Below are 22,781 nucleotides of genomic sequence, written 5' to 3' on the forward strand. Positions count from 1 at the left end.
TATGCAGAGAGGGGACTGTTGTGGGGCCTCTGCGCACCGCCACCTTGTCCCAGATATCCAGGACCGTTTTAGTAGGCACCACCATATAGACACTTCGGGAGCGTGCCTCTCGGTGAAGCCATGTGAGGTCCCAAATGGTACGCCAAGTTACCATTCTATCCATGTGTAGCCAAACCATTTCACTCTCAGTTGTTGTCCATTCCGTCGCAAACCGGAGATGGGAAGCCCAGTAGTAATCCATGAGGTTGAGACAAGCCAGTCCCCCTCTGTCCCGCGGTAGCATGAGAATCTTGTGAGAGAACCGCGGTTTACCCCCTCCCCATATGAATGTAGTAAGTTTGCATTGAAGGCCCTGTATCTGATGCAGAGGAATGGGAGTGGGAAGGCATTGGAATAAATATAAAATTTTGGGGAGTACCGACATCTTAATGGCATTAAGTCTGCCCTGCCATGACATCACCAAGGGTTTCCATCCCCGCAGCTCCTCGAGAAGAGCCCTCTTACATTCTCTCCAGTTCACCTGGGACCACGTGTCCAGGGAGGGAGTCATCTGCAGACCCAGATACCGAATGTGACCAGTGGCCCATTGATAAGGAGCGAGAGTCTCCAGAAGCGGCATCTCCTCCTGTGGAATCGTGAGATTGAGCGCCTAGGATTTGTCATGATTAATTTTGAGACCGGAGGCCCGCTCAAAGGTCTGCAACAAAGAATGCAGTGCTGGGAGAGACTCCAGAGGGCGTGAGAGCGTGAGGATGAGGTCGTCCACAAAGAGTGCCACCTTGTTCGGCCGGCCCCCAAGAGAGATGCCGTGTATGTCTGTTGCCTGCCTGATTAGCTCCGCCCGGGGCTCCACCACTAGGGCGAATAGCTGCGGGGACAGGGGGCAACCCTGTCGGGTACCCCGATGTATAGTGAAAGGCTCCGTAAGTTGCCCGTTCTAATCCTCGCCTGCGGGGTAAGATATGGCGCCATGATCATGGACACCGTGTTCCGCCCTAGCCCAACTCTCAGCAGCACCGCCCAGTCCTCCCGGTCGAATGCCTTCTCCACATCAAGCGATATGAGGCAGGCCGGGATATTCCAGTGACGTGCCTTCCCCACAAGTGCGCGATTCTTCGTACATTATCTGCCCCCTGGCGATTGCGGATGAAACCAACTTGGTCTAGATGTACCAGAACAAGCATGTGGAGATCCAAAAGTTTTGCAAGCATTTTGGTATACATTTTCAAATCTGAATTTAACAGCGCTATAGGACGGTATGAGGCACAGAGAGTGGGGTCCTTCCCTTTCTTAGGGATCAAAGCTATCTCTTCCATACCCATAGAGGGCGTGGCCCCTCCGTGTCGGAGAAGTTATACAGCCTCAGGAGATGAGGCTGAAGTTGTGCTTGAAACATGCGATAAAAGGATAGGGGCAGGACATCCGGGCCCGGCGTCTTACCAAGCGGAAGATCTTTTAGGGCTGCCATTAATTCCTCAGCAGAAAGAGGGCCCTCCAGCGTTCTAGCATGATGGGGGGTTGTATCGGGGTCCAAGTGCATCTGTCCAGCACTTCTTCTAGGAGATCCGGCGATTGTTCCTCCGCCGTGTAGAGGGCTGCATAATATGCCGGGAAAGCTTCACATTTCCCGTGGTAACCCTCGCTCCATTCGGTAACTGTCTATTCGCTATATGGGCCTTGGCTGCCCGCGCTCTTAAACGTCTCGCCAATAGCCTGCCCACCTTATCTCCCCCTTCGAAGTACCTCTGCTTCAGCGCTAGTAGGGAGGTTTCCGCTTTATTCGTGCGCAAGAGGCGGAGCTGTCCCCGGAGGTTCGCCAGCCGCCGGCGGGATATATGCGAGAGTTGCTCCTGATCCCGTTTTTCAGCCAATTTTATGTCCTTGGAGAGAGTGTCTTCAAGTTGTCGAGCCTCCCGCGCCCACGCAACCGAGAGAGAGGTGATGTGCCCGCGTATCGTGTCCTTGAAGGCATCCCACACCACGGGAAAAGGCGTTTCCAGGATATCATTTCTGGCAAAGTAAGAGTCAATGGCAGCAGGAATGCTATCCACGTCCGCTGGATTCCGGAGGATAGTCGGCGGCAACCGCCACCGCGAGATACGGGTAGGGCAGGCGGCCGGGTCCTGCAGGAGCAGCTCAACATGCGCATGATCAGAGAGCGATATGGACGACATCGACGCCGCCAGCATGTCCGCACCGGGGAGTGAGATACAAACAAGCAGTCGATGCGAGAGTATGAACGGTGGACATGTGAGTAATACGAATAGTCCCGGATTCCCCGGCGAGTGGTAGCGCCACGTGTCTAGGAGACCAAGATCTGTAATCTGTTTCCGAAGACTGGAGGACATGTCCCCTGCCCCGTCAGGAACTGATTTTAAAAATAAAATACATCAATCCTAAAAAGGAAAGATAAAATATACATAAAAAGATAGTTTAACCGTTTCCTCAGGCGAGTTAAAATGCATTGTTTTTCCTTAGCCTGATTGCAGCAGTAATACAATTGAGAACTGCAGTGCGAATATCAAGCATCACTCATCCACGACTGTGGTTACTTATTCTACTTTTCAGTGCCTTGTTCTGAATCGTCTGGATTATAAAACAGTCACATTGACTAAACGTGATGTACCGGATTGATCCACTTCAAAGAACGTGCCAAGATTGGTCAGGCTTTACCAAAGAGCAGCTTGTCTGAGCCTACAGGCTTTAATTTACTGCCTCCCCTAGGGTGTTCAGTGCTTGGCAATTTTTTTAATGTTTTGGGAGGGAAGAGGGTTTGCAGGCTTAGGCATTAGAAAAGGTTACTTGGCATAGTGTACTTTGTAGTAGTAATCTTGCAGTCCGCTCCTGCCCTTCTTCATTGTAATTCTTTCTTCCTCGTGGTGTGTGCACCCAACCTATATCTGGCAAAAAACTGAGTATGAGTACTGAATTAGGGCTTGCAAAACCAAAGTGGCACAGAAGTATGGATGTTTCTTTCTTACCCTTCCACCCATTCCCCACCGACCAGCTTTCAAGTATTTTCCTCTTTGTGTAAGGTAAGGTCCTGAGGTCGTCTACAGAACAAGCATTTGTATATCTTTAACTCAACACATTTTCTTTAATTTCTTTTCTTACATTTTTATTGTAGACTTGTAGTGCGCTGGTTCAACATTAGATATTCAAGTGGTTTACAATAACGAGTAATCAATTACATCGTAATAACGAGACCCCCAATGGCAATTATAAAATGTTAAGGAGAGAAGGTGGTTAGAATAAGGGGGAAACCTCTTAGAGGCAGAGAGCATTGTCTTCTACTGCAAACCAGCAATACATCTTTCTTGTCTGGTTTCACTGCGAGGTTGGTCTGTTCATGACCGTCTTTATGTGACACCCCTATGGTTTGGTTTCTTCATGCTCCGAGTTTTGTAAAGTCCCTAGAGGTGTGTTCTAAGAACTTTTCTAAATGGTAGAATTTTCGGAGCTACCCTCAAGTTAGTTCCACTTTACAAGTGCCTCTGCAAGCATTCGCCACTCTGATGTTTTCTCTTGGAGTTAAATACAGTTCTTCATCAGCTTCTTCTCTTTGAAACACTTATTGCTACACCCATTGGACCAAGTGTCAGAATTCTGCACACCTGCAAAAAGCAAATGAGAAACATGTTCCTGCACAATTATAATAAAGTGCCTGGAATATTGCCATATCTTGGGTAGATCACTTTATTGTTCTGAAATTAATGATGCTATATTAGAAATTAATTTCATCCTGTTGGTTCCTAGAAAGTTCTGAAATGTTACCACTGGCAAATTATACAACAGGTTGGTTACTTCTCTGGAATTAGGCAGAGGAGTGGAGATAATGGCTCCCTGCATATACGTTACTCTGTACCGGAATTTCAATCCCACTCTTTCCTATTGCACTGTTTTCTCGCCTCACCACTTGGAGTTTTGCATTGTTGTGAGATCTCTTTCTGCCACTAATGCTTTCCTCAAATGTCAATTTTTTTCTACATTTTGGGCCTTGTTTTGGTTGGGCTTCCTATGGCCAGTGTGATCTTCTAACAACTGATTTTTCCAAGGAGCGGTGTTTTTTTTATGGGCATCATTGTTCTGGTGGCGACAGCATCTACCTAGGCTTTTTTCATACAAGGTGCCAGATGTACGACCAGTGTAAATTGCGACTTGCAATTTGCGTTCAATTGCAAGTCTCAAATTGCGAGTCACAATTAACGTACAAAAGTGTGAGACACACAGATTGCGATTCCCAATGGGGTCGCAAAATGCGACCCTCATGAATATTAATGAGGCACTCACAAATTGTGACCCCATTAGGAATGGCCGGCCTGCTGGGCTCAGCAGACCCCCCATGTCTGGGCCTGCTTTTCAATAAAGCAGTTTTTTTTTTAATGCAGACCATTTTCCTTTAAGGAAAACTGGATGCATTTAAAAAATGAAACTTTTCGTTTCATTTTTTAGGGGGTGGTAGTGATCCATGGGACCACTGTCTGCCCTTAAAAAATATTTTTAGAGCCAGGCACAAAGGGGAAGGAGTTCTCTGGTGTCCCCTTCCCGTTTGCGAGTGGTTTACCACCCTTCATGGCATTTGGGGTCACTATTAGGAAGGGAACGCCCCTTCCTAATAGCGAGTCGCAATACCTATTTAGCGAGTCGCAAATAAATTTCAACTCGCTAAATAGGCTTTGTACATGGCCCTGTAGGTTTTTGCATGCGCAAACGGGTCGCAAACCAGTTTGCTCATGCAAAATCAGGTCATACATCTGGCCCAAGGCTCCAAACAAATGCCCTCAAATGTTTGGTTGGTGCATGTATGATATTTCACCTTGTTCTGTAGGCAGCTAGTAGCGTCTTCCCATCTCAGCACACGTCACCCTGCATCAGAGTGACTGGTGGGAAGGCTGCCACCATCACTGTTTCACCTTTAGGACAACCCTTTGGGGCTATAACACTCACTTGCCAATCTTGCTGCACATCTGGCAACTAGCCAGTTGAGATCTTGGCATGCTGTTTTCATTTCTGTATGCCATGCATGAGGAAACCTTTTTGGTGCTTCCGGCCTGGCTGAAGGTTCAAGGGCTTGAGGGAGAGACTGAACAATCCTGTTAGAGGAAGATTTGTTTGGCCTTTAGCCAAATCACATTTTGTGTTCTTGCATAAATTCCGGAAGAGCTACTCTAGAGGATATTTTTGGGGAGAAGGACTGTCTGCTCTGGCGTCCATAGCGCAGGGCAGAAGGATTGTTTGCATTGGAACTACACCCATTTCCTCAAGATCTTCCTTAGTTTGTATTGACCATGGTTGTGCACAGGCAGCAGAAAAAGCATTGGCGGTATTCCACCATTTACTGCTTAGTGGTAGAACTAGCACTGTCTCAGTTGGACATGCTGTAGTAAGTGGTGAGGAGAAAAGTTAATCTTCACTAAAGAAAATCCGCAGTAAGCTTTGTTTTTTGCCTTGAAGCTTTTGTTTGCTGCACTTAATGAAGAGAGCTAATCATGAAGCATCGTATTAGACTTTGGCCAACTACATTAATCCCGAAGAGCATCTTCTTATTGAATAACAGCACAAAAGCTGGCAGGGCACAATAGTTTTAAGTTTTCGCTCAAGCAGCAGTCAAACCTCAGATCTTTTAGGGTGCTCAGTTTATAAGTGCTCTGTGCACTTCTTTTGAACAGGAACTTGTATGTTGAGTTTTGGTTATCCTGCAATATATTGGGATAGGAAATCCATCCCTGGACTTTAAGACTTCAACCTAGGCATTATCTGTATAGGGGTAAGGGAGAGTGAGAGGGAAACACCATGCCAGCTGGGAAACATCACAGGAGACTCCCTCAGCATGCCCAGAGAGGATGGCTTTGGACTTGTCAAATTCAAGGTCGGGTGGAAAGGCCCTGTACTAACAAGGGGGACACAATGATGATTTACCCGTAGGAGCAATCAATCAATCAATCACAGCATTTATATAGCACACTACTCACCCGGTGGGTCTCAAGGCGCTAGGGGAGGGGGGGTCCGCTACTGCTCGAACAGCCAGGTCTTGAGCTGTTTCCTGAAGGCGAGGTGGTCCTGGGTCAGGCGGAGGTGGTTCGGGAGGGAGTTCCAAGTTTTGGCGGCCAGGTAGGAGAAGGACCTTCCTCCTGTGGTGGCTCTTCGGATGCGGGGGACGGCGGCGAGGGCGTGGCCGGTCGATCGAAGTTGGCGTGTGGGAGCGTAGAAGTTGAGGCGGCTGTTGAGGTATCCTGGGCCTTGGTTGTGTAGGGCCTTGTGTGCGTGGGTGAGGAGACGGAAGATGATTCTCTTGTTGACCGGTAGCCAGTGCAGATCTCTCAGGTGTCCGGAGATGTGGCTGCGACGGGGGATGTCCAGGATGAGTCGTGCAGGATGAGTCGTGCAACAAACATGGAAGTCTGAGTAGGGAATGGAAGGCAATATGAACTCGCTGGCTACTGCAGAAGAGATGGCAATAACGAGTCCGAAGGCACCAGGAAACACAGTTAGACCCAGAAGCAACAAGTAAGCAGGTTGTCAACAGGCCAGCTGCAGATCTAGAACTAGACCGCCCAGTGCTGAGAGAGCACAAACCAAATTCGGAAACTGCAGTAAAACAACAAAGCAAAAGGGGATACTCAAGCCAGGGAAAGAACAAAATAACAATCATGAAGCACACAGTGCAGTGATTACTTGAGCGAGGGCAGAATCCATGCAACAAATGGAAAGTTGTCATGATCCACCTTGTTAGTTTGTAGTCTTTAGTAGGAACTAAAAAGCACCCTTACACACACCTGCCTGTTTTTGTACCTAAATACCTCTTGATGGGCCTGCTGCCTAGAGCTGGTTCTCCAAAGTCTGTAATCTTTACCAGCTCTACCTGGGTTTCTCAGACAGAACTGAATTATTTTCCACTAGAGCTTCCTTTCCTGAACTCCCCTTGATGAAATTCTGACACTCATCTTTTGTCTATTTTGTAGTGCAGTTAGGTTATAGGACAGAGGTTTCTCTTGCGTATAATATTGTATTTCACACTTCATCCTTAGACAAAAGTTTGTTGTACTGCTCTTCGGATTAAGTCCTTAAAACTCCTACAAGTTTTCCCATTTGACATTAGCCCCCGTTGTAGTACTGAAGATTTTCCTGTATAAAGCAATGTATCTAATATTTTTAAAAGCTTCCTGGTCCATTTGTCCTTCCTCCGCTGTGCTTCCCAGCCTATAGCTGGCCTCCTTTATCCTGTGAATCTTCCTTCTTCTCGCCACAGATCACCATTCTCCTCCTTGGTTTCTAGTTCCTCCTGGGCTTCATGATACCATTGTTCTTTTTCATCTCCAGCAAATCTTCAGGTTCACCCACGAGACTTCGTATTTCTGCATGTCTTTCTTTCCTGATTATGGTCATCTTCATACTTGTAAAATGTAATCTTTTAGTATGATCAGTGCTGATATTTGAGCTCATAATTCACTATATTGTATGTATGTTTTTTCGTGTTTGCTCCCGATTTCTAATGTGACTGGTACATTAATTGTGCTGAAATCTTCCTTCTCCCACCCACTGCAAAATCACCCCCTTGTATTTTTTACATCCACCTCCCCAGTTAGACACTTGGTCCAAGAATGTACAGCCATTGGGAATGAAGAATTTCAGTTACAGTCTCTTATAAATTCCACAATTATTCTTTATATAAGGGCAGAAGGTGTCACCGTCTTTGAACATATGGTGACAAGAGGCTACCAGGTCTGTGATTTATGAGTTTTCAGACTGTAAAATTCCTAGCAGTATCCTCATTTTAATTCATTCATTTCAATGCTGGTAGCTTCCTGTGCTGTACGAGGAGAGCTCAAAAGGAATTCTGTGGCAGGGATTGTTAGGTGGAGTTCACACACAGACTAAAATATAGAGTTTAGATGCAGTAGAGGGCCTTTCAGGGCAGAACATTTGTTGTCAGCATGGCCATGTAAGCTCCAAAATGGCGCTTTGATTAGAGTTCTGTGCTGCTTATGGCTTATTCCTTGTTCTCCGACAGTGAGTCTGCCCTGCAGGGCCCAAAGAAGATGAAGAGGCATTAGTAGGCCTGGGCCAATTGATGATGATGATGATGCCTACAGTTGATGAACAGTGCCACAGACTTTCTTGCCTGAAACAACTACAAGATGGTGACTTTGGGTTGAGATTTCTGCTCTGCAGTTTGTTGCGGCGTAGTGGCTACAGGAGAATCCCATATCAGATCCGGGAGCCACTCTGGAACACTCTAGTCCTTCACGGACCTGCGGGCAGGTCTGAGGCAGGAGTGGAGTCCATTCCACCCGACACAGAGTGGGTGTGATTCCCCTCATGTGCTCCACGCTGAGGGAATCTATCCTACCTTCAGCTGGAGGACAGGCAAGGTGGAGCCCTAGTAACTGTGCAAAACATTGATAAGGTTTTTATGATTCCCCCTTCCTAAGAACTGGATTAGCAAGCACATGATGTGGTTATGATGTCGATATACAGCTGACAGTGTAGAAGATGATTTTCAAGACTATTGAGAGGAAGAACACTGGTTCTGAAAGCTATGACTTACAGTAAAAAAAGAAAGAGGTTCACTTTATGAACCTCCGAGTTGCTGCTTTTTTCCAAATGTTCCCAAGTGGCGGAGTTGCGAATGGGTGAGAAAATATCCATGTTTTCTCTGGTCAAACCTGTAGCAGTGTGTTTTTCAGAAGACGTTTTAGATCAGAAAGTATTGAGCGGATCCTCCTGGATTGGCTAGAGGCCTGATTTATATGTTGCTGTTTATTGTTGAATAGTCGAATCTAAAACTGCTGAGATTCCTCACTTCAATTATCCCCTTCCGCTGTGTATAGTTCTACTGACTAACAATAATATGGCTTTAATCTTTCTCGACTAAGATGCATTGGTTTGTGCTGGCAAAATGTTTTTCTGTGTCAAATCTAATAGTCATTAAAAACGAAAAAGAAATGTTATAGAGCCACTGGGGGTTCTTTTGGGAATGTCTGATATTGCAGATGTTTCTTTTGAGTGAAGTAATCATATGTTTTGTTTAATATACAACAAGTTGTCTTTAGTGTGCAATATTGGTATTTCAGAAAGGGGAATTTACATTTTGTTCCTAATCTAGATTCGGACCATGTTTGTCAAAATTCAGATATTAGGTTTCAGCTTACATTATTTTTATTTACCTCTAGGAAGTTAATTAGTGGATGCTTGTGCAAGTAAATACTGGTGAGGACTACTCATTTTAGTTAAGAAAATAACACTTTACTTATTGGTATATGTCATGTAGCTGTGAAGTTTAGATTACAGGCAACAAAGAACAATGCAATTGCCTTCACAAAGTGTGCTCAACAGTTTTAAAAGCCAAGTAATTTAAAAAAAACAAAAAAACCTTCGTGGATGCATACGCAGCTTTACCTGAATAGTTGACAGATCTTTGGATATTCACCAATATTCTCAGAATGCTAAAATCTTATGCTTGGTACACCTTTATTTTCAACCGTTTCTTACAAGTAAGTCTACGATTGCATTTGTTTTCTCCTAGGAACAAATCTCATGTTGAGCAAAGGGGTTACACTTCAGCTCATATCTCACATTGGAACTGTTTCTCTTGGACATATGATTTATACTGCAAGTATTTCTCCTGAACTTTTGTCACAAGCAGCTTTTTTGGTGACTTGCCATAAAGGGATAGTGTTAGCACCCTGTGGCTGCGACAATTTGTCTCCTCAGGATCGGCTGCACTTCACGTTTTTCTGTAAATATTATGAAGTCCCAAGGGCTTTTTATTTAAAATCCATTTAAAAAAAGTTAAACTTCGTGCAAGCTCGTCCCGCCTTATATTACTTGCAATTGCTCAAACCTGATTGTATACCATTTGTGGCCGGTTTCTTGAAATGTTCAATGACGTACAGAAAGAGTTTGGATTTTTAAAGTGTTTTAGCATTTTCTGGTATCTTCACCTGTCGCCCTTCTAACCGTAGAAGTATAAACCACCTCACTGTTTTAACTTGGGTAACATGTATTGTGTATTTTAACTTTATGCTAGAACTGTATTTTGTGTTATGAACTTTTATGGTTTTACACCAGTAAACCGAATAAAGTGCTTTGAAATGAAATGACTTGCTTTCTCTTGCAGATCTTCCTTTTTTTGTGTATTGTGGACATCTGTGCTTCAAGTAATAATATATAGGATATAGAAGCCCCTGTTGACATCATAATGATATTACAGGTCACTGAAGAGTTCCCTGTGCATGTAGAGGAAGGAGAACACCGGAAGTGTTCCTTTATAAGGTCATGGAACAAAGAAGGCACTTGTAATATCGTTTCAATATACGATGGAGGATATTTTATTGGTTATAATCTAGCGACACCATCAACCTTCCCTCCAATTCTTGGTGTCTTGCTCTTTCATCAGAAAGAGCATGTTTGCACATATGACGAAAAAAACAACTCTATACTGTAAAATTAAATGCAACAAAAAGCAATTATATATTTGTTGCAAAAAGATACTCAAATCAGTTTCATGTAAGTCAAATTGAAATTGCTATAGCTCACAGTGCCTAGAAAAATGCTGAGACGTTCTGCCTTTCCTGTAATGACTAATAGCCTGAAAAAGGAATGTTGCCATAAATTTCTACTGTCTGATGAGCACAATGACGTGTGTACACAAACGTACACTTCATGACAGTATGGTGGCCGAGCGTGATATGATGATGTATGCCCGTGTATGCCTAACCAGGCATACAGGCACATACAGCATGATGAGGCTGCCATTTTAATTATTTTTTACTTACCTCTCCAGGATGGTGGATGCCACTTGCAGGGATAGGTAATACATTTTTTTTTAAAATAATATTTGAAGGTGGGCAAAAGCGCTTTTGAAAAACAATGTGGGCTAGAAGCAAATGGCAGCTAGTACTCTCTCCACCAAAAAAGGAAAATGTGGGGGGAAAGCAGTTGGGAGTGTGCAAGGCATCAGTGGAGGAGCTTGAGCCGGGTGGAATATATGAAACGCAAGAAAATTGATAGGGAAGCAAGCATTGGATGAGCTGAGGGGAGGTGGAGGAGGAATAGCCCGCACAGAGCGGGGGCACACACAGCAACAAGCAAGAAAACACATGCAGTCTTATAGAGTGCTAAACACGCCATCCAGTTAAAAGGATGGACAAGCACAAGAAGCCATTGACTAAGAAGTAAGCAAATATGTGTGATAAAGTCAATCCGTGGAAAGCAGAGGGCTGGCTCTGAGCCCATTGAAGGTTTTAGTCTGGTCCACTAGAGGTCTTTTGACAGCAAACAGCATAAAACTGTTCGTAAGTAAGATCTGAAAAAACGAGCGCTATGTTTATGACTGGGTTATTTGCAAAACTACCAGACATGTGCAGCAAGAAGCCTAATGAGCCTCTCTTCTCTCTCCAGTGTCTACACCGATGAAAGCAGGGGTGTCCCAGCTTTCATTCTTTACCAGTGATGGATTTCCACACCAAGTCAAGTCAAGTCAAGTCAGAATTTATATAGCGCACTACATACCCATAGGGTCTCAAGGCGCTTGAGGAAGGGGGGGAGGTTTACTTATCGAATATCCATGTTTTAAGTTGTTTTCTGAAGGCTAGGTGGTTTTGAGTAAGGCGGAGGTGGATGGGAAGGGAATTCCAGGTCTTGGCCGCTAAGTAGGAGAAGGATCTTCCTCCCATGGTGGCTTTGTGGATGCGCGGGACAGCGGCGAGTGCTTGGTTGGACGAACGCAGCTGGCGGGTGGGGGTGTAAAAGGAAAGGCGCGTGTTGAGACAATCAGGTCCAAGTTCGTATAGGGCTTTGTGTGCGTGGGTGAGGAGACGGAACGTTATTCTCTTGTTGACGGGGAGCCAGTGAAGGTCTTTCAGGTGAGCGGAAATGTGGTCTGTACGGGGGATGTCTAGTATGAGTCTGGCTGAAGCATTTTGGATGCGTTGGAGTTTTTTCTGTAGTTTCGCGGTGGAACCGGCGTAAAGGGTGTTTCCGTAGTCCAGACGGCTTGTAACCAGAGCGTGGGTGACCGTTTTTCTTGTTTCGGTGGGGATCCAGTGAAATGTTTTTTTGAGCATGCGTAGGATGTTGAAGCATGAAGATGAGACGGCGTTGACTTGTCTGGTCATCGAGAGTGAGGAGTCCAGGATGATGCCCAGGTTCCGTGCGTGGTTCGTCGGTATGGGGGCTTTTCCTAGGGCCGTTGGCCACCAAGAGTCGTCCCAGGCGGAAGGGGATGAGCCTAAGATGAGGACTTCCGTTTTATCCGAGTTCAGTTTCAGACGGCTGTGCTTCATCCACTCGGATACTTCTTTCATCCCTTCGTGTAGGTTGGTTTTGGCGGTGGTTGGGTCTTTGGTGAGTGAGAGGATCAGCTGAGTGTCATCAGCGTAGGAGATGATGTTGAGGTTGTGTTGACGTGCGATGGTTGCGAGGGGGGCTCATGTAGACGTTGAAGAGGGTGGGGCTGAGTGATGATCCTTGCGGGACGCCGCAGATGACTTCGGTGGCCTCTGACTTAAAAGGGGGGAGGCGGACCCTCTGAGTTCTTCCGGCGAGGAACGAAATGATCCAGTCCAATGCTTTTCCTTGAATTCCGATGTTTCTGAGGCGTTGTATCAGGGTGCTATGGCAGACTGTGTCGAAGGCTGCGGAGAGGTCAAGGAGGATAAGGGCGACTGTGTCTCCGTTGTCCAGTAGTATTCGAATGTCGTCTGTTGCTGCGATGAGGGCGGTCTCGGTGCTGTGTTTGGCTCGGAAGCCAGACTGTGAAGAGTCGAGTGATTTGTTGGTTTCGAGGAAGGTGGCGAGCTGATTGTTGATGGCTTTCTCAATGACTTTGGCAGGGAATGGAAGGAGCGAGATGGGGCGGTAGTTTTTGAGTTCGGTGGGGTCAGCTGTGGGTTTCTTCAGAAGGGCGCTAAGTTCGGCGTGTTTCCAGCTTTCCGGGAAGGTGGCGGAGTTGAGGGAGTAGTTGATGACATCTCGGAGATGGGGTGCGATAATGGAGTCTGCTTTGTTGAAGATGTGATGGGGACATGGGTCAGTAGGGGATCCTGAGTGGATGGAGTTCATCAGGCGAGTGGTCTCTTCTGTGTTGATTGGGTTCCATTCGAGAAGGATATTCGGAGGGGGTGACTGTTCGGAGGTGAGTGGGGTGGATTGGTTTACAGGTGTGTTGTCGAAGCTGTTATGGATGTCGGCGATTTTGTCATGAAAGAATGAGGCAAGGGAGTCGCAGAGGACTTGAGAGGGGGTGATGTCGTTAGAGCTGGCGGTGGGGTTGGTGAATTCTTTGATGATGTTGAAAAGTTCCTTGCTGTTGTGGGCGTTGTTGTCTAGTCGGTCTTTGAGCGCTGATTTCTTGGCTGTCTGGATTAGTTGGTGGTGTTTGCGGGTGGTGTTTTTGAAGGCGGCTTGGGTGATAGTGTTTGGGTCTGTTTTCCAAGTTTTCTCAAGGGAACGACAGAGCTTCTTGGATTTCTTAAGGTCATCGTTGAACCAGGGGGCGTTCTTGCTACCTTGCTTGGTTTGATGTTTTTTCAAGGGTGCTAATTTGTCGGCGGTTTGGGTTAACCATTGTGTGAGGTTGATGGCGGCTTGGTTAGGGTTCGTTGAATAGGCAGGGGTTTTTTGAAGAAGCGATGTTGAGATCTGGTCGATGGTGATTTTGTTCCAATTTCTTCGCAGAGTTGGTTGAGGGTGGCTGTCGGTCGAGGTCTTATTGTAAATAAAGTGGATGCAGCTGTGGTCCGTCCAGTGGAGGGGTGTGGTATGAGTGAAGGAGATATGCTTGCTGGAAGTGAAGATAGGGTCGAGTGTGTGTCCTGCATAGTGTGTGGGGGTGTTAACAAGTTGTCTGAGTCCGAGATTGGCGAGATTGTCCAGAAGGGTGGTGGTGTTACTGTCGTTGTTCTTTTCCAGATGGAAATTGAGGTCTCCCAGTAGAATGTATTCTTCCGAAGGGAGGGCGTGAGGAGAGATAAAGTCAGTGATGTCTTCGCTGAATTTTGTACGGGGTCCTGGTGGACTGTAGAGGAGGGTGCCCCTAAGTGTTGTCTTGGGGTCGGTGTGGATCTGGAAGTGAAGGTGTTCGGCGATAGCGAGGTTGTCATCTGAGCTGGTTGAGACGCGGATGGTGTTCTTGTGGACGATGGCGAAGCCTCCTCCTGTTTGGATGGGGCGGTCCTTACGGATGATCTTGTAGCCGTCCGGGATGGCTATGGTGATGTCTGGGGCTGAGGAGGCGTTCATCCAAGTTTCTGTTAGGAAGGCGACGTCTGGAGAAATGGTGTCGAGTAGATTCCAAAGGTCGATAGCGTGTTTGTGAACCGAGCGGGTGTTGAGAAGGATGCATTTTAGGTGGTTGGTGTTGGCACTCTGTTTGGTGTTTGTGGGTTTGGTTTGGGATGTGATGCAGGTAAATTTGCAGGAGTGGCAGGTGAAGGGTCCATGGGTGTGTCCTGGTGCTGCTTGGGCGCAGTTGGTGTGTCGGCCGGGGTTGAGTGCAAAGAGGGAGGAGGTGTTGTATGTAATGCGGGGAGGATGGGTGAAGCGAGGACCAGGGGGTCTGGCTCTGGGCGCGGTCCAGGCACGGACGGGCGTAGACGGGCTTACCTTTGGCGCACCTTCGGCGCGGCCGCAGCGCGTGGACGCTACGCGTTGGGACATCTGTCTAACATGGAAAGTGGGGGGCGGAGCGTGGGAGGGGCAGCAGCTGGGAGGCGGTAGCGGGGAGGAGGGGCGGGCCTGGGAACTGCAATACAAACAAAATGGAGGGTCAGAGTGAAAGTGAGGCAGGGGCAGCAGATGGACCAAAGTGCCTACTGTACAATCAAAGCGCCAGCAAGCACAGAGAGCCACAGCAAATGTCGCGCTGCAATGCAGAGCGGAGCGAGCGGCGCCAAAGGCAAATCCAGGTCAGCTTAAAGCTCTCAAAAACGAGCTACGATGCAAGGCATACACAGCGCAATTACATGAGACACACAGCGCTAATAACGATACCAAATGCGACCAGCAGCACCCACAGTGCGTGAGACCAGGGAGTGAGGGAGGGAGCGACCGTTCAGGAGCAAGTCCGGGCGGTCACAGTGGGTCAGAGGAGGTGGTGAGCCCTCTATTCGTGGGTTGGAGGGGCAGCAGCTGGGAGGCGGTAGCGGGGAGGAGGGGCGGGCCTGGGAACTGCAATACAAACAAAATGGAGGGTCAGAGTGAAAGTGAGGCAGGGGCAGCAGATGGACCAAAGTGCCTACTGTACAATCAAAGCGCCAGCAAGCACAGAGAGCCACAGCAAATGTCGCGCTGCAATGCAGAGCGGAGCGAGCGGCGCCAAAGGCAAATCCAGGTCAGCTTAAAGCTCTCAAAAACGAGCTACGATGCAAGGCATACACAGCGCAATTACATGACACACAGCGCTAATAACGATACCAAATGCGACCAGCAGCACCCACAGTGCGTGAGACCAGGGAGTGAGGGAGGGAGCGACCGTTCAGGAGCAAGTCCGGGCGGTCACCACTGCTATGCAAACAGTCTACCTCTTTGCTGAGGCCAGACAGAAGTGAGGGGAAATGGTACCAGACATTCCTTAAGACCACAACCCCTTTTGTCATGTCATTTGGGTTTTTGATGTAGTGCTAAAAGTCACAAGCAATTTTAAGTTGTTTGCTACTAAGAGTCAACCATAATAGGTATCTATAATACACGTAAAGAGGGAAATACATCCTCACTCTACTGAAAAACAAAAGGAGTAATCTCATATTGTTGTTGTATTCCTACACTCTTATTTTTGATGTTTACGTACTGCAGATTTTCAGTATGTAGGGTATAGAAGTATGCAACATTAAGAATAATAAAACATTTTGGCTATCTCCACTACTTGTCCGTATTTTATAGTTTGTTATAGTGCTTCTTTGAAGTTTAGTAGTTGTGTTAGAAAGGGATATTCCCAATTCTATCTTTGAATAAACCTGGCGTCATATATCATTGTCCCTTTTCACCCCCACGTTTCAGTGGACCCCTGTTTGTCTTCAAAGACCGTCTCAAACAAATGGAGGAAGAAAATCTTGCTCCCTATACCCATATCACATTTACCTGTATAAGGGAAGGCAGAGTACAAAATCCCTTTTCAAAAAGGGCTCATCCTCAGAATAGTGGATCTGCTCACAGTAGGAAAAGAAAGGCAGATGTTACATGAGAGTTTTGGATGTTCTCTAATTCTTGTTAAGAGGAACTGGGCTGACCATTTGGAAGAGTAGTTTGGAGAGAGGACCAGGGTTATAGAAATGGTTCAGACTTCAGACATCCTGGATTTTTGTTGTGAAATCGATTCTGGGATTGTGTTTGCAGTTAGCCGTGAAACAGGAACAGAAAAAATCCTAACTTTGTGCTCTGAATGATTCCACTCTGTCGAAGGACCTGGTTTCGGTCTTGGTGATAGGATATCCGTCACCGTTGTGACAGAGTAATCTATCTGCCGAGTATAAATCCCATATGGTATAATGGGATATATATTTTAACGGACGGTATATCCGTCACCGTTATGACGGAGTAACCCATTCGCCAAGATCGAAATCAGGCCAGAAGTATTAGTCCCCAGCTTTTGGCTTGAATTTCTGGAACCAGATAGTACTATTAGACTTGAATAAACTATCTGTTGACAAACAAGGACAAAGAAGTACAGGCATATATATATTAAGTCTGCTTGACTTGCAGAAATTCTCTCTTGGAGTGCAGGGTGCATACGGTACTAGAGACGGAAAACTGCCCAGAAAATTGACCATTTGCAACTAGACAATTCTGCCCTCTGTTGTGAAGCTTCTTCTCTGTGTCTGGAGTGAAAAACACCCAGCCAAGTTAATTTTTGGGATTCCTATACAGCAGCTCTAACTATTTATAACAAGCCATTTTGCCGTGGACCTGAAATGATGATGGAGGGAGTCTTCCTAAACTTGATACAGTGCTCCAGAGACATCTGGGGCACAAGGAAAGAAGTAAAAAATATGTGTTGTAAACTTTAGGACTTGACACTTTTCTGTCCCTTAGCGTGACTCTTAAGCACAGCACTGGATATTGTGATAGTTTCTCCTTTGCACTGTTCTCATTTGTGAGAGTTTTCTAACTCATGTGTTTTCTTGCAGGTTTGATATTCTGCTTCTTCATGGACAGTCGTTCACTTCCAAGACATGGCAGGATTTGGGCACACTGACCCTGCTCGCTGAGCATGGACATAGGGCGGTTGCTCTTGACTTACCAGGTAGGCTCATAAAATATTAACTTTATGCCTGAGTGCAAAGACATGTCAAAAAGGAGAACAGAGTTAAAGCCACTAATCATTGAGTTTGCAGATCTACATCTTCGTCCCCATAGTTGCATAATCAGGCTTCCTCTAGTTCTGTTTTCCCTGATTGTCATTCTTGTGTGCCCCCATAGCAGCATTGTTTCGTGTCCTTCCAAGCCTAGCTTCCAAAATCACCATTATCACTCAATTCGCTCGTGTTAAAGGACCCTAGCCTTGATACTGTCAGTCATCATGTGTGATTCTGCAGCATCAACCCAGTGTGCAAAGTGTCTGGTCCATCTTTTCATGTATGTGGCTTTTTAAAAAAAATGTAGATCAGTTTGTTAGATGCGTCTTTTTTTAAAAATGGGGGTTGAGGAATGTAAATTCTGTATAGGAGTGGTTTATTTCTGACTATTCCGAAAGACCAATTTGGGTAGCAGTTGTGATGTCTCATCTGGTCCGTGGCTGCTTATGGTTGCATTTTAGCTTGTCTAGTGCCTGAACCATGTTAATATGTTCCTTTCTATTGTTAGGTTATGGGATGTCCCTGGAGTCGAAGGCGAAGGCATCGGATCAGGGCCGACTTGATTATATGCTGCGCATCATTGAGACCCTGGGTCTGAAGGACCCTATCGTGATCAGCCCTTCAATGAGTGGCCTCTTCTCCCTGCCCCTTGTCCTGCAGCATGGAGAGCACCTCAGGGGATTCATACCAATTGCCCCTGTGGGCACCAAAAGCTACAGTGCAGAGCAGTATCAAAGGGTACAGGTGAGTAATCTGTCACCCCTGAAAGAGCATAATTAAAAGAGGGGAGAAGGGGGAGTGAATTTTCTTTGAACCCCAAGATGAGCTAATGTAGTGTGTATTTTTGGTAGAGCTACCATTTTATTAATTCATTCATGTGTGATATTAAATTGCTGTCATATCCAATGAACAACAGAGGCCAACAAGGGCATTTAGTGGTTGAAAAGTTGGAAAAAGTTGGGGACTGCTATATGGTGGGAAATATTTTTCCAGATTCATCCTGGGAGAGAGTAGACATTCAAAGAGGTAGGAAGAACGAGTTTTAGTTCGATTAATCTAGTTTGCGACTGCTTTGCAAAGCCTTTTGCCATGTGTGCACAGGTGTGTTTCACTTCCCTTCACTTGGAATGTCAGACTATAGGAATGTTTTGCTCCTTGTGTCTCTGGAAATGTCTGAGTTACCGTTAGTTTCTATGATAGGGATGATGTTGCAAGTGGATACATTTGAATGTGGGCGGCAGAACAATGCTCATTTGCTCTTGTTTGACACTGTATCTCCACCATGTTGCTTCGCATGGCAGACGTGTGTGATGGACTGGAGTAGGGTTAATGGAAGTGACCATGCCTAGTTAGATTATTTACTTAAATATTGTACTACGGTGCTCTCATCTCGCCTTGCGAATCTCTGTTCCCGTCTATCAGTTATCGATCCACCTGGACTTGGAAGTTCTGGCATCTCAAATTTGTCTTGCCTAATGTCCCACACCCATTTCTCATTTGAGGAGTCTCAGTTTGTTGAAGCTCACCAGTGACAAACCTACGTTCAGATATTAGGAAGCGCCCACCCCTCTGTGGTCAGACAACTGATAGTGTGCTTTGATGGTCTAGTAGAGCCTCTCCCTTCAAGAGCTATTCATGACCTGGGCATACTTTTTGATCAAGTGCTCACCGCTAAAGTGTTTTTGTCCTTCTGCCACAAATCTGTCACCTGTGCCTTCCTCTCTTCCTGTTTCAATTTTGGCAAAATGGTCTGTCTGGGTCTTCCTTAAATATATGCTGGCCCAACTCCAATTAATTAAATACACAGCAGCGAGGCGCGTACTGGAACACGTGCTAGGATCCATTCTCCCACCATTTGGCAGAACTACATGTGCTCTTAGTAACGAAGAGGGTAACTTTAAATGCCTCAACATTTGCTCCCCAACCACTTCCAGTTTGGACCCCCATCTTCCTGCGTTTGTACTTTTAAATACATTATTCGCACAATCTGACAGTGCAAGCTCAGCCCATATTTTGAGCATTAATAAGATCTGGTGCTCCTGTTGCGATGGTCACTCCTTCGCGTACATGAGTGCTTAAATGTGGAGACTTTTTCTCTCTTTCTGCTTTGTCGTTCTATCCTGAATCTTTTCCTTAAGACTTGGGATCTGATTTATGTGACTGATATCCTGTTTGCCTTATTACCAGTGCCATGGGATATAATTCACTTGTAATAAGGTGGACGGGATATCTCTCCTGTTGGCTGAGAAACCTGTCAGCCGAACTCTAAAACATATGCTTTGTTGTTTAAACATTCATTTATGTGTAAGCGTTCCTCTCGACCTTTGTTTGGGACCTCATTCCACCAGGAGGAGAATGGGGAAGAAGAGGTTGGTAATGAGCTGGTGCTATTATGTGGATTATTATTTCGAATAGTTGCGAACTGCCTTGGAGTTAACTCAGTTTGTGTTAAGGATGATTGTTTTATGTGAAAGATGAGTTTGTTTTCGGTTATTTTATTAGTTCCTTCTGACGGTGTGTGCATTTGCCCCTGTTTTGGATAAATGTTTGTCTGTCTGCAGGATGCTTGTGCTTTCTGTGTGTTTTTGTGGATGAAAGATGTGTGCCTGCAAGGTATAAAGGGAGTGTGTGTTCACATACATGGATTTCGTATGTCCACATGTGCCTGCAGGAATTATAGTTATAATTGGACATGTACAAGGGCGTGGGTTTATGTATGTATGCTCATTTAGTGGTGTATATGCAAGCACTCTGGGGATGTACAAATGTGTGTGCACTTTCTATATGCGCACAGCTATGCAGTGTTTGCAGGTGTGAGTCTGAAGAAATGTCTCTTCTGTGCTTGTGTGTGTGCCAGTGTGCTGTATGCATTGCAGGATGCATGACTTTGTGGGAAGTAGACGTGTTAATGCAGCTAAGAGAAGGAGCATCTCTTCCTCTGTTCTTCCTTGCTAAAAACTAAAACAAAATATTTGAAATGCAAATGCCTCAAATAATCATTGTACTCAACCCCTGTCATCAACATGACTGCCCTAATCTGATGACCATCTCAGGAACAGTACAAATATGTAAAATGAAAAGAAGCGAAGCAGCCCACAATGCTAGTTGGAAGCCCAATGCCACATGCAGATGTTGCCAGTATGCAGACTGCCTAGTTTTGAGTCTCAGTTAGACCACTTTTTCCACCACTTTTTTTATTTAATTCTTGTAAGTTTTTTTACATCCCTATTTTAACCTTTTGTCACTAGTTTCCTATTTTTCCATTCCTCCTTCTTTATTTCTTTTATTTTGTTGTCCCTCTTGTTCTGGGTCAAAATCTAAGGGGGTAAAATAAGTACTGGTTCCCAAAAGTGATTGCCTGTGTCCGCCTCCCGTATCCACCTGTAGAAATTAAACACTGCTTGCAAAAAAATTGAACATTTCCTGAAAACATGAAAATCAAAGCAAAAGAAAATTCAATACGAAAAAGCTGGGAAAGCCTGGGAATAAAGAGCATTATTATCAGACACTGGAAACATTGCTCTCGGTCATAAGTCAAATGAAAGAAACCGTAAGAAAAGTTCACTTCATGTTTACACCATTACAAAGAGGTTAAAGATACTTCACATGTAAAAGCTTTTTCAAAGGGGTTAAAATACTTCACACGTGTGAGCCATTTCAAAGGAGTTAAATATGTCTCTGGATATCCTGCAAACTGAATCTCAGTTTAGAAACAAAATGGAGGTGGCAGACAGCAGCACATAAGGCAGCTTAATAAATTTCACAATGACCAAGCAAAGGTTTTTGAGACTGAATATCTTTTAGATCTTAACACAGGATGATGAAAACAAGCATTGACTTAGCCAATAGGTCTCACCTTTGGGACCATATAAGTATGCTCAAATACACAGAGGGCAGGCTTGAAGGGGAGGGGTCTGTGAGAGAGACTGTTTGCCCGGCTGGGCAGTACACGCAAACTGGGGTGATCTGTGACCCACAGAGCCGGGCTGGTTCGGAGGGGAGGGGTCTGTGAGAGAGACGCTCACAGCTGGCCCCGGGCTGCATTGCACAGGGAGAGAAGGGAGCCATGTGCCAGGGAGCCCGGTTCGGCTGTGCACACCCTAGGAGTGACCTAGCCAGAGATTCAAATACACAGAGGGCTGGCTCGAAGGGGAGGGGGTCTGTGAGAGAGTGCCTGGCCGGATCACACACAACCGGGTTCTGTGCACCACAGAGCCGGCTGGGCTGTATACACAAATGGGGTTGATCTGTGACCCACAGATCTGGGCTGGCTCGGAGGGGAGGGGTCTTTGAGAGAGAGAGAGAGAGAGATGGGCTGGATTACACACAGCAGGGTTCTGTGCACCAGAGACCGGGCTGTACACACCCACAGAGGAGATCTGTGAGCCACAGAGCCGGGCTGGCTCGTATACACAGAGGGCTGACTCGGAGGGGAGGGGTCTGTGAGAGACCGTCGTGCTGGATTTCACACAGAAAGTGGGGTGCTCCTGTGCCACAGACCGACCTGGCTCGGCTGCATTCAGAAGAGGCTTAGGAAACATGAGACAGGGGGCAGGCTGGATTACACACTGGAAGGAAGGGACTGCTGCCTGCCGGTGGGGGGAGAGAGGCCTCCTAGCCGGCAGAGGAGGAAGCGAGGCAGCCTGGGAGCAAGGAGGAAGGAATGTGCCGGAGGAGTCGCCGAGCCTCACCAACCGGGAACAACAATAGTTGTCCTGTGAACACATTTTAGCGAGGGGGTGTTTATCAATGAACCCAGAGCAGTATGCTAAATGGATACAGCGAAAGTGAAAGCGCCGCGTTTAAAGTGCACCAGGGCCAGCACGACCGCCATCTGTTTCCAATTAACGGGCGCGATAATTGGAAACAGATGGCACTGATGCTCGCTCCGGAGCACCCTAGGCCAGAGAACAGAGAAGGCAGGACATGCACCCGCCTTGGGCCAATTGCGTGCTATCTTTCTTAGAAAGACGCATTCAAAGCCCAATAGCAAGTGATTAAAAAAAAGCACACGCACAAGCGTGTGTTTGGAGTTTAAAAGCCCTTACTAAATGCCTCGCAGCGCATGCGCGCTGGATCAGGCGAGACCTAAAAATGGATGGTTGAATAAAGACATTCTGGCGTTTTAACATGCAGAGAGGACCATATGAGGGCAATGACAAATGCACCATTACTTATGACAATGAAGAGCAGGAGGACACCACCAAACATCAACTATCTGTAGATCCACCAGGATTGTGATGATTCCCATGATGTTGACTGTGCCTATGAAAGTGTGTTTGTAGAAGCAGAAGTTAACTGAGCCATAACCATGGGACAAACATACCAGAAGGCATGTGCTACAAATATGAGCAATGACCAGGCTGTTTGAGAACATCCGCCTCACCACAGCCAGCATGCAGGATAAAAACAGCAGGCATTGACCTGCATGTGCCTCACCAAGCACCCCTAACCCAGTAATCACCAAAATTGCGGAAAAGGAAACGT

The 22,781-nt window shown here is 46.1% G+C and overlaps 1 protein-coding gene across 2 annotated transcripts in view; it reads left to right on the forward strand.

The window, feature by feature from the left end:
* LOC144782035 (protein ABHD14A-like) overlaps positions 1-22,781 on the forward strand; it is a 98,830-nt gene that overhangs the window by 51,495 nt on the left and 24,554 nt on the right. For both annotated transcript variants that reach the window (XM_078661164.1, XM_078661165.1), the window contains 2 exons: positions 17,127-17,242; positions 17,803-18,038. In XM_078661164.1, coding sequence (XP_078517290.1) covers positions 17,127-17,242; positions 17,803-18,038 — 352 coding nt within the window. The remainder of the gene's footprint in view (positions 1-17,126; positions 17,243-17,802; positions 18,039-22,781) is intronic.

Source organism: Lissotriton helveticus, chromosome 9, assembly GCF_964261635.1.
Source record: "Lissotriton helveticus chromosome 9, aLisHel1.1, whole genome shotgun sequence".
Taxonomy (NCBI): domain Eukaryota; kingdom Metazoa; phylum Chordata; class Amphibia; order Caudata; family Salamandridae; genus Lissotriton; species Lissotriton helveticus.